The 15,965-nt window shown below is 36.1% G+C and overlaps 1 protein-coding gene across 15 annotated transcripts in view; it reads left to right on the top strand.

Moving 5' to 3' along the window:
• RIMBP2 (RIMS binding protein 2) overlaps positions 1-15,965 on the top strand; it is a 172,953-nt gene that overhangs the window by 104,919 nt on the left and 52,069 nt on the right. For all 15 annotated transcript variants that reach the window (XR_012838130.1, XR_012838131.1, XM_075769526.1 and 12 more), the window contains 3 exons: positions 3,277-3,399; positions 9,866-9,970; positions 13,839-13,889. Coding sequence is in view for 13 of the 15 variants with exons in the window: in XM_075769526.1 (XP_075625641.1) it covers positions 3,277-3,399; positions 9,866-9,970; positions 13,839-13,889 (279 nt within the window). In the remaining 2 variants the exon portion in view is untranslated. The remainder of the gene's footprint in view (positions 1-3,276; positions 3,400-9,865; positions 9,971-13,838; positions 13,890-15,965) is intronic.

Genomic DNA, 15,965 nt, shown 5'->3' with positions numbered 1-15,965 from the left:
TTTGTGGTCATCTGAATTTATATGGGCTAGTGTTTTTATGTAAAAATAGAATAGGCTTTATACATTCAGAATTTATTTCCACAATACCTGAAATCATACCATTTTCATGGTAGTTTCTGAATAACGTTTTCTGAACAATGTAAGTCGTTTGAGCAATTGGCAGGTCATTAAAGTCTAGAATTAAGGCAGATGGTGGGTTATAAGACTGGTGATGCTTCTCACCAGTGAAATAAACTGCTGGTTGTTTTAGTGTGCTGGTTTTCAATAACTAGTTTCTGTTTAAGTGTTCAGGAAGTGGAAGACACTTTAGCAGTATACTGGCCTTCATAACTGACTCAAATGAGGGTGCTTTTAGTACGTGTGAAGGTATGGGATGAAAAATAAATCGGTTGATGCATTGAACAGAGGAACATCGCAGATCAAAATGTTCCATTTCTGTCATGAATTTAGAACTGTTGATGATGGCACTCTATTTAGGTCAACTGTTTCGGCCACTGGGAACATCGATGTTTTGATGTGCTCTGTGTGTAATTCAAGTTCACGTATATCCCATATGTTCTTAAACAGCCTGGTTGGAGAGACCATTAACTTTACATTTAAAAACAAATGTTGTCTAAACAAAACAAAAAAAACTCCACATTATAGACTCATGAAGTTTTATGCTGCCTTATGGGTTTTATAAATGTGTATATCGCAGCATTCTGTGATACACAGTCTTCAGAGGAGAAAGTCCTGGCAAGAATGTCTTGTAGAAATATGAAAAGTTATCAGTGTTGCCGGAAGCAACAAGAGTAATTGTCATTACTGGTGTAGCTGGTAGATTTGGTCGTGTTCTTTCCAACCTGCAAAAAGAAAATATACACAGAACTTTGTTCAAAAGCTGATCTGCCAAAAGAGAAAGTAGAGAAATGATCAGAACTATTCATGTATTCCTAAACTTTAACTAATTTAGGTATGTGCTTTGAGATCCTAAATGAAAGATCCTGAGAAGTGTAAAATATTGACAGTTCTACCTGACTGTAATTCCTCTCTTTCCAAAATTACATTAGCAGCCTGATAGGTACTGTTTGTTCTGATAGCTCCTTCGCTGCCAGCAGGGAAAAAACCACAACAGAAAGGTACTGTGCTCACTAGCTCCCAAAAATTATTCAGACTATAATGACAAGTAAGTTTTAGAAAATTCTTTACAAAGGTAATCAGTTGGTGTCAGTTGTTTTAGAGACAGGGAAAACTAAAGCCTGAGGAAAAGAACCTTTTCTTGAAACTTATTCAAAATATTGTATTTCATTCGTCCTCAGTAAATTAACTGAGAATCACAGACAATAACAAAATTGCATCGTTGGTGGTGATACCTCATTGCTTCCTTTTTCCACTCCATTATTCTTCAACAATATACACCGACTGATCTGAGCAATGAAATACAATACAAAGGATACAGGAAGTTAATAGATTCTGAAAACGCATTGTTTGCTAGTTTCCTTAGTTATAAAGAGATGAGGGAAAAGGAAAAGAAAAATGTGCACTGAAAAAAAAAATCCTGAGGTTGACAATAATTGCATCAGTTCTTGTGGAAAACATGATTTGTTCCATTTTCCTCTTTCTTTTTTCTAGTCCACTGCACTCTAAAGAGCCCTCTTACAAAGATGAATACGAGGGCTGGCTGCAACCATTTAGATTGTTTGGTCCATGGCAAAATTTGCAAGTTAACAAACTGAGGCCAGAAGGCAAATAGAAAGGCAGAATCAGTTTCCAAACCATCGCTTTAGAAAATATCCAGGAGATATCCATGTCAGAGATTGCTTAATGCCATTCGTTCTTTAAAAAACCCAAGAAATTACAGTAATTAAATGGAAAAAAAAGAAGTACTTGTCACTTCCTTAACTGAAGTTAGAAGGAAACAAGAGCTGCACCAAGATTAAAGCCTATGCCTTATCCCAATGCTTTGTACTGCTTTGCCTTTCCTTAGTCAGTAATCCTGCCAGCAATGTTTATGCTTCTGTTCTGTGTTGCACTTAACAAAGGAAAACAGGTGCTTCTTGGAACACTTTTCACTAAAAATATTATGGCTTTTTCTTTTGCTTTCTTACCTTCTATCAACATTGCAGGGAAGTGGAAATAGTATGTGAACATTATGAATGTTTTTCTACCTAGGTGTTTATTGCTGGTGGGTTTTCATTCTTAATGTAAAATTTGCAGTTTCTGATAGGACACACGCTGTAACAATCCTATTGTTATGCATCAATACAGGACATAAAGTCATAAAATGATCAGGGATAAGAAATCAAATTTTCAGCTGATCTGAATCGAAGAAAGAACTTTTCCATGGCAGGGTAAAGTAGTTTAATATTATATTTCTTATTTATCTATGTGTGTTCACAAAGTAGTCACTTCCACTGATGATTCACAAAATCCTGTATAAAAAGACTTAGGCATACCGAAATGGTTAAGCTAGCACCAAGTAAATAAAATCGGAAAACAAATCCTACTTGATGAGTATCTGATCCTTTGAAAACCTTCTGTATGCAAATATTTTAAGGGAGAGCAAGGGTTTTGCGGAAGAATACTTGTTTTTTGAATTGTAGACACTGATACCACACGTTAGCACAGGCAGATCATGTATATTTGAGTTTATTCTGAAGTCAGTTTACACTAAAGACTAGTCCAGAAAAATGTACATCTGAGTTATATGTACATGTGAGTGCTTGGGATTGCCCCAACCCATGGGCCGGGACCTTGTACTTGGCCTTGTTGAACTTCATGAGGTTTGCATGGGCCCATGTCTCATGCCTGTCGATGCCATCCAGTGTTCAAGGTTGGATGGGGCTTTGAGCAACCTGGTCTGGTGGAGGATGTCCCTGCCCATGGCAGGGGGGTTGGAACTAGATATCTTTCAGGTCTCTTCCAACCCAAACCATTCTATGATATATGTTAGATCTCTGTCTCCTTATATAGCATATGCATTTCTGATGCCTCTGAGATCCAGACAAATTAGGAGTTGTTTGATTGTCATTTATTTTGTGCATTATATAGTATATTTATCTAACTTGGTATACCTTATGCATAACTACAGTCCTTGTCAAAATATGTGCATATGTGTATAGGAGACACACAGGATTTCCTCACTGAACATTCCCTTCCATTTTTTACCCTTCTTTCCTATTTTCTTTGAACTTTCTTTCCTTTTTCTATTTTAACATGCAGAAATATTTGTGTCAGAGATAGTTTTCCCTTCATTAATTAGCTGTTTGGGCAATAATCACATTTTAATTTTTCTAGGTAAAATCAGACTATGACCATCTTAGAGAAACCCTTCTCAGAGTGACCAAAGAACGAGATTTGGCTGTAAAGGGAAAACACCAGCTCCAAGCCAAGCTGGAGAACTTAGAGCAGGTCCTAAAGGTATGTATAATGCTGTAAAGCTCAATGAACCAGTACTTCTATTGCTTGTTTAATATTCCGGATGCTCATTCAGTGAGTCACGGAAACATAAGTGTATTGCAAAGTAAGGGACTGAATGCCCCTAATAGTTATGATAAAATGTATGGAATACAGCAGACCAAGTACCTACAAGGGATCTCAAGCTATCAGAGGAGAGACATCTTTAGAGATCTTTATCTGATACTTTATAAGTAATTGGTTGTAGGTTTTCACTATACCATTGTTGGAGGTAAGTCAAGTTGAGAAGAAAAGGATGAGAAGTGACTATTCTGATGAAGGAAATATGAACAACTGCCAAGAGACTTTAAAGAGGGCTATGTCTGCCAGTCTAACTTGAATCAAAATGTTATTGTGGCCTTGTGAAACAAGCTCTTGGTACCAGCTTGTATTGTCTGTGCAGAGTAAATCCCATTGTCAAAACAGGGTTGTAAAACCTGCTATTGTTTTATTAGAGGGGTCTTATTTAGAAAGAATTGTAGTGCCTGGTACATAACCACCTTTCTTTTAACGTGCTTCTGGAGAAGCTTAGTACATTGGTGTCTAGCCATGCTTGTTTTCGAGATACACAGTTGTTTTCACATCATCAATTTGCTGCTTCCTTTACAAATTAGAGAAATTTAATAATGCGTTTTGAATCAGAAATGTATTCTTCAGTAGAGGTTTCACAGTTCAGTTAAAGATGCTGTCCTGCTTCTGTTTTCCTGGTTATTGTGTGTAATGCCATGGAACAAACTGATTCTATGAAATAGTGGAATTCACCAGGTGAATCTAACAGAGATGGATCTAGCTGAGGTGATGGGGTAGAGTAAGAATAAAATTCATTTGGAAAATGGAATCAACCGAGACATTATTATTTACTAGCTAATTCAAGGGGGCAATGATTTGTATACATTGAAACAAAGTGCAAAACAAGTTCTAGTGATGGGAAGGAAATAGTGCTTTGCAAGGAAACATCCAAATTCCCAAAGTGTCATTGATTAAATAAAGATGGAAGTCAGTAACTTGATAAGCTAGACCTGATAGATGGATCAGGAGTCTGAAGGGTCTCTTACAGACAATGTGGTGGGGTAGAGGGAGCCAGTGGAAGGAAGCATATGATGTGATAGAAACACAAATTGGTTTGAATGTTCCCAGATTTTCTTAGTTGTAGAAAACATGGAAGTTGTGATGTGAAAAACTGCCACCAAAACATGCCTTGAAGAAGGTTAAGCAACTAAGATTATTTTTTTTTTAAAAAAAAAAGATTAATGTAGTTACAGCTGTTTACATCAGTGGCGGATCTGCATTGGTGAGGACTCCAGTGAGAATTCTTGAGAGAGAAAACACTTGTAAACACTTGTCTGTATTTCAGACCATTCAGAAAAATGAAGGATGTGTTTGTCTGGTTAGAATGGAGCATTGATCCAGTGCTGAAACTTTTTTGACAGACTGTCAAAGAGCTGCTTATTTTTCATCTTCTCAAGCCCAAGGTTTTCCTTTTTCAAACCACTGAAGTGGCTAGTAAAGGAGGGATGGATGTCCTGAGAGACGGATGAGATGGAAGTGAAAATAAGTGGTCTGAAATAGTAGATTTCAAGCAAGACTTTTTTTTTGCAGAATGCTTTAATAATTCTAAGTGACTTCAGCCAATGCTTGTCATAAGAACAATCACTTATTTTAAATTGGACTTGTTAATGATTTTGACTTGCATCAGACTCACTCTAAAAGGGGAAAAATAGTTTTGCTGTTGGCTGCATCAGAATAGATCTGGGCTTTTGGAGATGATTGTAGTGATCAAAATGGCTATCTGTCTGAATTTTGAGGAGAGATTTTATTTTTGGCTTGTTGCACTGGTAAATACATTGTTGAAACCCTCTCTCAAGCTTTATTTGATATTGCTCAAGAGGTGAGGAGGTTTTCCAGCTATAGATGGAAATAAAAGGTGGTTATAAGGTGGGTCCTTCTTGCTGAGCCTCCAAAAGACTATGGGGTTATCAAAAGTGAGCTGACTGCTCTGTAAACCAACTTAGTCCAGCAGCTTCTGGAAACATGAGCTGTTGAAATCACATACTGGGCAACGCCAAGGAGAGTTACCTGTCATGTGTGGTGTTGTGCAGTGAATTATCAATGTCCTATTTACCAGTCAATAGGTAGCACTGATGGAATAAATCTAGAATTTTGTGCAAATGAACTGGGAAAGGAAAATTAAACAGCTTAATTGAATAGAAGCGTGATACACTGTTATCTCTCTTTAGACTAATACAACTTTCCCTAGGAACAGGTAGGAAGTTTTTCTCTAGCAATGGAAGATAATTTACTTGTTCTGTTATTTCCTTCCTTTTCTTCTGGGGAATACAAAACTGACAATTCCACATACCTTTATCACTAATTTGCTATTTTACTGTGAGCCATATGCAAGTAGAATCAACACCTAGAAGCTATTTCAACAGATATGGCTTGCCCATGCTCTCTATATGATTGTGGGATTCCAGCTTGATAGCTGCAGAAATTCACTTCTTCAAGGATCATGCAGTAGAAAGATAAAAGGAAAAAAGTCTAGAAAAGAAATGAACTGTGATTTCATGGCTCATAAAACAGCTGAGGATTAGACTTTGCTCTAAGTAAATTGGCATTAATTCTCATTTAATCAAATCAAAATACAAGTTATTATTGTCTGAACTCGTATGCTGCTAAAAAAACCACCCACTTTCTTGAGCATAAGTGATTGTGAACTCTTAACTCCTTTCTCGTACCCTGTTCAGATACTGGTTTTGCTAGGCTTGTATGGTTTTGAATACTTGAAATTCCTCCAATGATGTACTGTGTTTTACTTTCTTAAAACAAATCAAAGAATGTACTTTCTTTTTTAGCCATACCAAACTACATTAATTTGTCCACTCTTTAATTAGGATATCTACTGGCATTGGAATTAATGATTCCCCTAAATTTCTTCTGTGGAAGAGCTGAATCTGGTTATTTGACTGATATTGCTTAACTTCCACTGAAATAATACTTCTAATGTACATGGCAGGAACATCCTGTAAATCTTACTGTTCTGCTTAAGAACTTCTTCAAAAGTTTCCTTCAGTGAAACAAAAATTGTCTGATGGATATAGAGATCCTGGCTTTTCATATTCAGTAGTTCTCTCCTTGAGCAGAGCACTTCTGAGCTGCCAGAGTATCTTGAACAGAGTTGAAACTCTAAATCTCCTTTTTAGCATTAAACCATGCCCAAGCAGATGCAGTTAATTGTGTATTTCATGTATGTCCTCATATGCTCAGGAAATTAGTATTTTGAAAAAATGGTTTGCAGCTTTCCAGCCATTGGAAAGTTTTAAGAAATGTTTAGCCTAGTTTCCCTGTCAAAAGAGAAATTCAGTTTCTCTTTTGAGAAATTCAGGATGTATCAACAAAGCAGAAAAAGGAAGAAGAACTGCTGAATTAGCTAATTCCTGACGATCTTCACAGTGCCTCTCACATGGAACAGTTCTGATTTTCTGATGTGTTCAGCCAGCTTTTCCCATTCATTCCACTGTAATGGTGCCCACCCATCTGCAAGCGCAGATGACAAGTCCTTTGATCAGAGTACTTGGGTGAGAATTAAATTTGCTCCCCATTCAGCATCATGTATGAGTTCTGTCTCATAAACAAGACTTTAGTACTTGAAAGCCATTTGAGTTTGTTCTAGCATTAACCAGTTGCACATTTTAGAACTGTAAAAGTCACTGCTGTAGGAAAGAATGGGTTTCTTTGTTTTGTTTGCAGCTGTAGGTAATACAGTGCAACCACTGAAACGGTTGGAGCTAGGATGGACTATTCATTGTCAAATCCCCCTGCTGCCTGTGAGGAAGCTGGAAAAACAAGAACTGTTTGAACAGGTCCCTTAAGTGCTATTTCAGAAACAGTTTATACTATACAGCCGTCTAGCTCTGCAGTTTGAAAGAAAACTGAGATATGCACGATGTCCCCAGTTCATTCTCAACTGCATAGCAGGTGATCTGAAAGATATACTGGAAAGGTTCCTTCTTCACACTTTCTCGAAAGGATAGGGCACTATTTGCCAATTGTTTTGAAAGTCCTTACTGTGTTTTTTCTATGCTCTTTTAGGTGTGGATTTGCTTTCTGATATTACAGTAACATTATTAGGATCTCTAGAAAGGGTGCAAAAAGGGACGTACAAATTTATGTGTTTAGAAAGTTGTAACCTGCCTCACATTAAGGAAAGCGATAGCATGGACAAATGGATTGCCACCACCTGCCCAAACCATGGCGATGTGATCATTGTGGAAGTCAATCCTGAAGGAAGATGCAGAAATAATTCAGCAGCTCGGACAGTCCTCCTCCACTGCCCTAACCTATTCCCCTCAGGCTTGGAAGAAGAAATGGCAGCAGCTGATGTGCAGACAGGAAGCGCAAAACAGATTTGCAGACAGAATCGATTTGTGAGCAGAGTGGGAGGGGAGGAATTGCTTCTGGTTTGGGGGAGATTTAATTGCTGTGCCAAGGGAGAGACAGATGCTGGGGTGAAGAGATCCGTGCTGTTTTAAATACTAAGTAGATCATGACAATACTAAAATGACTGAGAGATACTTTTAGGTTAACATAAATGACCAAATGGCCTTTTCTGACCTTAAAATCTGTGAACTGTAGATCATTATATACATATTTTAGGAAACAGAGAAATTAAAAGCTGGGGAGAATCACAGATCATGTATCACAATCTGTTTCTTCATTACATTTTATAGATTCACTGTATGGTCACGGTGTTATTTATTGATCTCTGCAAAGGACTAGAAATGTTCTGTAGTAGCTTTTGTAAAATTAGTAAAAACTTAATGCTATCAAAATATGCTGTACCAAATCTGGCACTAAATCTTGAGAGTGGGTTTTTTTTTCCCCTGATAATTAAAGGTTTTAAAGGTGTGAGAATGACTTGATTGCCTCACCATTTCTTGAATATAAGAAATGTGCTGATGCTCCATCAGTGTCAAGTTTGACATAAGATTTGATGGAAGCTGCTGAGCTCAGTAAATGTAGCTTCATGCTAATTTAAATCATGAGTAATACTGGTTAGCAAAATAGTTATGTGCATTCAGATGAGATGAGAATCGGAACCATTATTTTTGGTCACTATTAAATACTGAGAATAGATATTACCCATGAACAGAAGCATTTAACTTTTTTACACTATGCACAGTTCAGAAATGTCTACAGTCAAAATACTAAGTCCTCACAAAACTCCTCGAAAACAAGCCATAGTTGAGAGTCAAAACTGATCAATCGGAAAGATCTTTGATGATTTTTTTTTTGTTGTTTTTAATGAACACATCAAATAAATAAATTCCAAGCAGGATCCAAATGGAATATTGGAGACATTTCTGCTTCCTTTGCAAACATATCCAGATTGAGAGAAGCCAGCCTCACTGTGCTGTCCCTCTTTGTTATGAGAAACATGTAGCAGAGAATAACAGCTCATTAAAGTTTAGCAATATGCTTGATAAAATTTTCTCTTGTACACAATAAGAGATATTTTGGGCTTTTCTTGTCAATTTTAGTCTTGTATTTGTGTTTCCAAGTGCTGATTCCTAATAGGTTTGTGTGTAATAACTTGTGGTGCTGCAGATAAGACATTGTGCCTCTGCTCTGAGAGTATTAGGGGAATAGTACGTAATTTGGAAAATAAAAATCTTTAATACCAGTTCCCCAGAGAAGAGATCAGAATCTATAAAGAGAACTTTCTTAACTCCCTTTTATTAACAGGGTGTTTGGAAGTTATAATGATATTGGGAGAGTAGTATTAACCTGTAATGAAAAAGATTTCTATCTGCAAAGGGTATCTTGACATTGTTCAGCTTGTGCTCTTCCCAAGAACCTTTCTCATATTGCTTTGAATCATTAGTAGCAACTGTAATTTAAAAGTTGGTTTTGGGTACTGTATGTACTTTTGTCCAAATCTACCTGTGTTAGTTTTGCTATAATTTGCTATAAATAATAGGGAGAGATTAGCAAAGGTAAGCTATTTCTTTTGGGTCATCATTTGCAAAACCAATCACAAAACTATATCCTAGATAAAGAAGCATTTAGGGAATTGTCAAGCTAATTTTTTTTCCAAGCTTTAATTTTTCAGCACAACACACATAGAAATGTGTGCCTGATGGATAAAATGGGTACTGTTCACTTGTGCATCACAGAGGCCACATTGCTGGCAATGACAGAGTCATATATTCTAAAAGAGATTGCTGTCAAAATGCCCGAGTTTACCATGGGCAATATGCCCCTAAGTACTGACTGAATGAAAATCCTATTCAGTTTTCAGCTTGCCTATCAGTGATACCAGAGAGCTCTTATGTTGAGATGAATATCTGCATGCCTGGGAATGGCAGCATGTTTGGCTGCAGGTAGAATATGTTCAAGTCTCCTGATAGTTTTTCTGCTTTCTTTGAAACAGCATATGCGAGAGGCTGCTGAACGGCGGCAACAGCTGGAGTTGGAGCATGAGCAAGCCTTGGCTGTTCTCAACGCCAAACAGCAGGAAATTGAACTCCTGCAGAAGGTAAGTGGAGAAAAGGAAAGTCAGGTGAAATAGCAAATTGCAGTGACAGAGCACAGATCATGAAACACGTCTGTTTTAAAGGAACTTGAACCACAACTGGCAAACTAGTTCCTGTTCTGGATTGTTCTGCGTGATTGCTGGTGCAGTTGTAACAAGTCGATGTTTACTGTTGGGTTTACATGACTGTACTAATTGACTTATAAATGTTTATGCCAGTGAAGATTAACTTGACACCAATATACGTAAGCCCTCATATTTTCCATTAGGGAGAAAAGTGATGCAAATACATGTATTTCCTTTATATTTCCATTGCTTCTCTCTGTATTGGCCTTGGGAATATTTGTGCATTCCTTAAATGCCAGGAAAGAATCCAGTCTTAATTTCATGATTATCAAAATATGAGGAATCCACCATTTCCTTGTCAGTTTGCTGGAACAGTTAATCATTCTCACTGACACATTAATGTTTTTTTAGAATTTCTTTGGCTTCATCATCCAGACACTGGCAATTCTTACTACCTTTCTCCACTAAATTAGATTAAAATAAGTCCTTGTCAAGGTACTTACACATTACAGTTCATAAACTAAACTTTTTCATAAACTAAACAGTTGTTTAAGTACCTCATTTCCAAGCTCATTCTGTAATTCACAAATCACTTTAAGACTTTTTTCACACTGCAACTTCTCAGTATTTATTACAATATAAAAAACATGGTATTGAGTTTCAGTCTTACCAAAGTCAGTGTAGTTGTCTAAAGACTAATGTTGATTTTTCCAATTGCTTGACTAGATCAAAACACAGAAACAATAATGCTATTGATAATTTGGTAGAGAATTGGCATGGAGGGACATTCTCAGCAGAATAAAAAGATATATCTAAATATAGTTTGCTTGAAATAGAAAGCTTCACTTGACCAAATTAAATCTTCCAGTTAATTTTCTTTTAGCCTTTTGCAATTAATCAATTTAGGCATATTTCAAAATGCCATTTCTAGTTGTATTCAGCTGTTATTATTTGAACTTCCACATAAATTTTGGACATACATGTCTTGGAAAAGCAAAGAAATCAAAGAAAGGTACAGCTTTTCTTCTTGCTAATTGTTGTCATTTTCTTCCAATAAATCCACATTACATGGGTCTTTTTGTTACAGATATGTATCAGGAGACAAATCTCTGTAATACTGTTTTCTCTAGTCATTTTTGCTAAGCTATAGCGTGATAGACTTCGAGCATAAACGAGGTTGTATTGTATTTGTTATTTTACCCAATGCAACTAGCTCAGCATCTGTAGTCAGTGATTAAATTCTTGCTCAGTGGAGCTGAAGTAGCATGGAATACAAGATCATTTATGTTAAAAATTATTATCTAATAGTCATTTACCACTAAGTTCCACTAGAATTTTAGCTTAGAATTCCTATACTAAAATCCACCATAACAATTAATCTATGCATTATTTAGTAGAAGCTTTTAAGAAATAATTCATCCTTCTTAGTGGTTTCATTCCTTAGCCTGAAATACTCCTCCTAGGACTTTGCACAGACACTCATTTTCACCCTCAAATGTCTAATTCTTTGTGATTAAGTTGCTATTGTGCCTTTTAAAATTATTATTGTCTTTCATAATAAGGATCTGTGACAACTTAAATGAGCATTCTACCCGTCACATTTCTTGACAAAATCTGTATGTGATATTCATTCTAGATACCACTTAAAAAGAAAAAGGGCTTTTAAAAAAAAAAAAAATATTTTCAGCTGCTCCAAGCTCAGATTCTTTTCCATTGTGACATGTTGCGATCCTAGCTTGATTGAGATGCTTAGTTGCTTCTGTAATGCTATTATTAATGCTATAGAATAAGAATGAAGACCAGATTAGTACACTGTATGGGTAGCAGAGGTAAAGTATTCAAAACATTGAAAGATTTTGGGGGGATGTCTACATGGACTACTGTTCTATCTTGGAGAGAGATACCCAAGCTACCTGTAGTTCTCTAGGCATGGTAGTGGAGATGAGCACAGGCTAATTTGTTCTGCTGTAGTGTCTAGACTGCTCATATCCAACACATCTCCTTTTTAACATTACAATGCAGTGTATATTGTCAGAAAAACAATTTAAATAAATCTGTTACCTAAGTAACTACAATATTTTGCTTCCATCATTAAACAGGAATCACTGGCTCACATTTCATCCAGAGCTGACCTCCCAATATACCTAATACATGTGTTAAATTCTTTCTTCCTTTTTTTTTTTTTTATTAGAGTGATCTAATTACTTGAAAAAGTACCATGAAATGAAAGTAGTAATTCCAGGCAGTAACAGGATGACATTTCACAGAATAAACTTGTTACTGTCGTAAAGTTGCTGGTGAACCACAGAAATGTGCACTTTAAAACAAAGCAAGTTACTGGTACAGTCTGATGTATTTGCTGTCACATTTTGATATTATAAATAAAAAATCATTGTGTTTTTAATATATGTACAGACTGATCAGATTTTCAGCCTAAAAGGAAGAATATAATGTTGTTCATCAAGGTTTTGTGTTGATAGGGAATCAGATAGTCATTTTCTCCAAGAAAGCCTTACTACAAGACAGTTCGATGTAGAAGAGAGATAGCTATTGATGCAGGTTTTCTAATCATTTATCAAGAACTCATATTCTGGGTAGATTTTATTAAACTTGTAATGATGGATAACACAAGGCTTTCTATTACCTGTCATCATAGGTTAGCTAATGCTCCTGGAGCCAATATTTTATCAGGTGCTGGCAATAAGACTTATTACTGTAGTACAGAAAGAAATATGATTGTGCTTGCAGGACCAAAGGAGCCTTTATTACCATGCATGACAGTGTAGTTTGGGTAAATGTTTTCAGTTGTGACTTTATGGCCTGACTCAGCTTCCACTGAAGCCAGTAAGGGAGTAGGGTAGCCCTCATAGATGAGGAGAATGAAGTTAACATAGCTGAGTCAGTGTCCATCGTGGAAGTATCTGGCCCATTAAGTTAGAAAGTCTGTGAGGTGTTGCCCTCTGCTAAACTGGAGGGTTTTAAGACTTTTCTCTGATGAGGAATGTGCAGAACGTGTTCTTTGGGTTACAGTAAAAAGGAGCTAAGAGGCAAAGCTAGTGTATCACACTGCTTTCAGCCTGATACAATAATTAATAAAGTTTTGCTTACCTTGAGCAACCTTCAGTAAAGAAGATAGTGAAAAAATAAATGGAAATAAACTGAGGATTACACAAAGTTACTGAGGTTTTTTGGTTTTAAGGTTTAGATTTTTCCCAACCAAAATTTGGTAACTGAATTTCTGAGCTACATAAAATACAATTTTCTGTTCGTATTGATTCCCTCTTTTCTTCTTTGACTCAGGTGATTGGACCCTAAATGTTGCACACCTGTTCAGAGACAAATTTTCTTGTGGTTGTGAGCTTTTTACTTAGATGATAAATACTGTTGCTGCAAGTAGAGAATGAGCTTAATTTTGTATTGCTTTCTCATAGCTGGTATGGTAGGTTTCTACACTACGAACCTCCTGCAATGTAGAATAACAAGATCATTTTTCAGTTTTAATTTAGAGGGTTTCACAGATACTTCTGATGTGTTCTTGCAGTGTGTTGAGCATGCTCTTCTTGGTCCAACAAAATACCGATGCTGGTAAGCTTCACTGAGATTCAATCTCCTAAAAATAAGCAGTTATTTCAGTGGCTTGGAACCAAAGCGCTGTAGTAATATTGATGGAGCCATCCCTTCAAGACTGTGATTGGCTTTGGATTTTAGTATGCAATATGATACTTTATGTGGTTAGAGCATACTATATGTGGCATGATTAATTGATTTTTCTTTTTTCTTTTTCTCTCTTAATTGTAAAAACAAGGCTCAGGTTGAAGCTAAGAAGGAACATGAAGGAGCAGTTCAATTACTAGAGGTAAGAAGATATCCTTTGCTTGTGGAGACTCCGTTCTGAATGTGATAACTTTACAGTACAATCTTTTTTGAAAGTTGCAAGAAATATGTAGGCAAATAGGGTTTTTTCTATTCTAATGTAATTGCATCCTTTAATGATTATAATTCAGTTAGGAGTGCATTAAGCTGAGCTGTTGGAAATGATGTGTGCACCTCAATTTCTCTTTGTATAGAACGGAAATTTTAGTACCTTTTTTTTTTAAATACTATGATACATAGAAGGGAAGTGATTACTTGTAAGAATTATTATTGCTTAGGCTGGAAATATAGCTGCAACTAACAATTAATTATGTAAGGTCCTAATTAAATACTGGCTAGTAAATATAAAGCAACATGTTAAAGAGCCAAAATTTTTAAACCTAATGGAAGAATTTGGATACTTCAAAAAACCTTCAAAGGATGTTGTAGAGAGAGAACACTAGAACATACTAGATATTTTCAAGGTAGTCTGAACTGGGCATTTGAAAATCAAGGGCACCAGAAACATATTCAAATTTTTAATTAGAAACATAGAATAATTTTTTTTGGAAGGGACCTCTGGCTACCTGGTCTGATTCCCTGCTCAGAGAAAGGCCTTCTTTAACATTACTGTAGGCTGCTCAAGGCTTTGCCCAGTCCATTTCTAAATATCTCTGGGAATGGAGATATGACCACCTCTATGGGCAGTCTCTTGAGCACTTTCATTATAAAGAACATTGTTCTTGTATCCTATCAGAATTTTTCTCTGGGTGCTACCCATATCCATTGCCTCTAATCCTATCGCTGTGTATCACCAGCAGGGGCCTTTCTTAGCATTTCCCAACTATGCTGCAATATGTTTTTAGAATTTGCCAGTGCCTATTGGATTTAGTAAATAAACACTGTTAAATAAATTAAGTTTTGAGAGATGATTCCCATGATTCGATTTACTAACTTTTAAGGCACTAAATACCTGTACGTACAGACATCATTCATAAAGATATATCAAAAAATCTTAGTGTTTTCCGTAGCAATTGCTCAGTTATGACCTTAGCATGGGGCATTTCCTGTAAATTCATTAGCAGTTGAGTTTATGGACTTTGAATCACATTTCAAGCTTTCCTTCAAGTCATTAATCCTAAAGAAAAATCTAGTGATTTAGTCTTCTGGATACAGAATTGCTTGTGTCTTGTATAGAAGTGACATGAAATATAGGAGCAAATTCTTACTCCCATTCAAAAACCATGAGCTTTCCTGTCAGTTTTAGTTGGAATAGGGCAAGGTTTGCAAAACCTCTTTGTCTTGGGTGGGAGTGAAATTTTTAGAGATTTTAAACTGAGACTCTTATAATAATGGAACCTTCGTAATGGGTACATACAGTTATGGTTAAATTACATATTTAAACACAAAAAATCAAAGGAGAATTGAAATAAATCAATACACTTGAATATCTGCCTGGTGCTGACAAAACCTTTTATTCCCTTTTCCGTCTGCTGTTTAGAAATGCAGGCTGACCCGCAGTGTTGTGCACAATAGGACAAAAGACAACAATATGTAACAGAAATTAGAACTCTTGTAAGAAGGTTCCTAAAGCAAACAATTCCTCCCCAGTTTTTCAAAACCAGGCTCAACAGATTCTTTAAGTTACAGTCATATCATTTGATGTACTTGGATAAGGTGAAGTGTCAGAAAATACAGATGTACAAGTAATTAGCACACTAACTGCATCCAGATTTCCTTTTTCTCTTTTTTGTTCTTCATTTTTTCACACAAAATAGGTTTTCACTGATAACTACCAAACTAACATTTTTGTCTGAGGAAAAGAAAAATCATTATATGGTTATTAAGTCTTAACATACGTATCATAAAGAACATGCAATACCATAGATTGATTATAGTAAGTGCATTGTCAATATTTCATTTAGAAATCTGTTTTTAGCAGAAAATAATTTCTAGTCTTTTTACCTTCTCACAGTCGTTCTGTCTGTGTACTTGCTGATCACACACTGACTGAAGGTGGTTTTTCTGGTGCATTGATCATCTTTAAATACACATTTTAAAAATCTGTTTATATCTATAA

The sequence above is a fragment of the Balearica regulorum genome, chromosome 17, assembly GCF_011004875.1.
Source record: "Balearica regulorum gibbericeps isolate bBalReg1 chromosome 17, bBalReg1.pri, whole genome shotgun sequence".
Taxonomy (NCBI): Eukaryota; Metazoa; Chordata; class Aves; order Gruiformes; family Gruidae; genus Balearica; species Balearica regulorum.
Note: the sequence above shows the minus strand (reverse complement) of the source record. Positions and strands in the feature narration are given on the sequence as shown.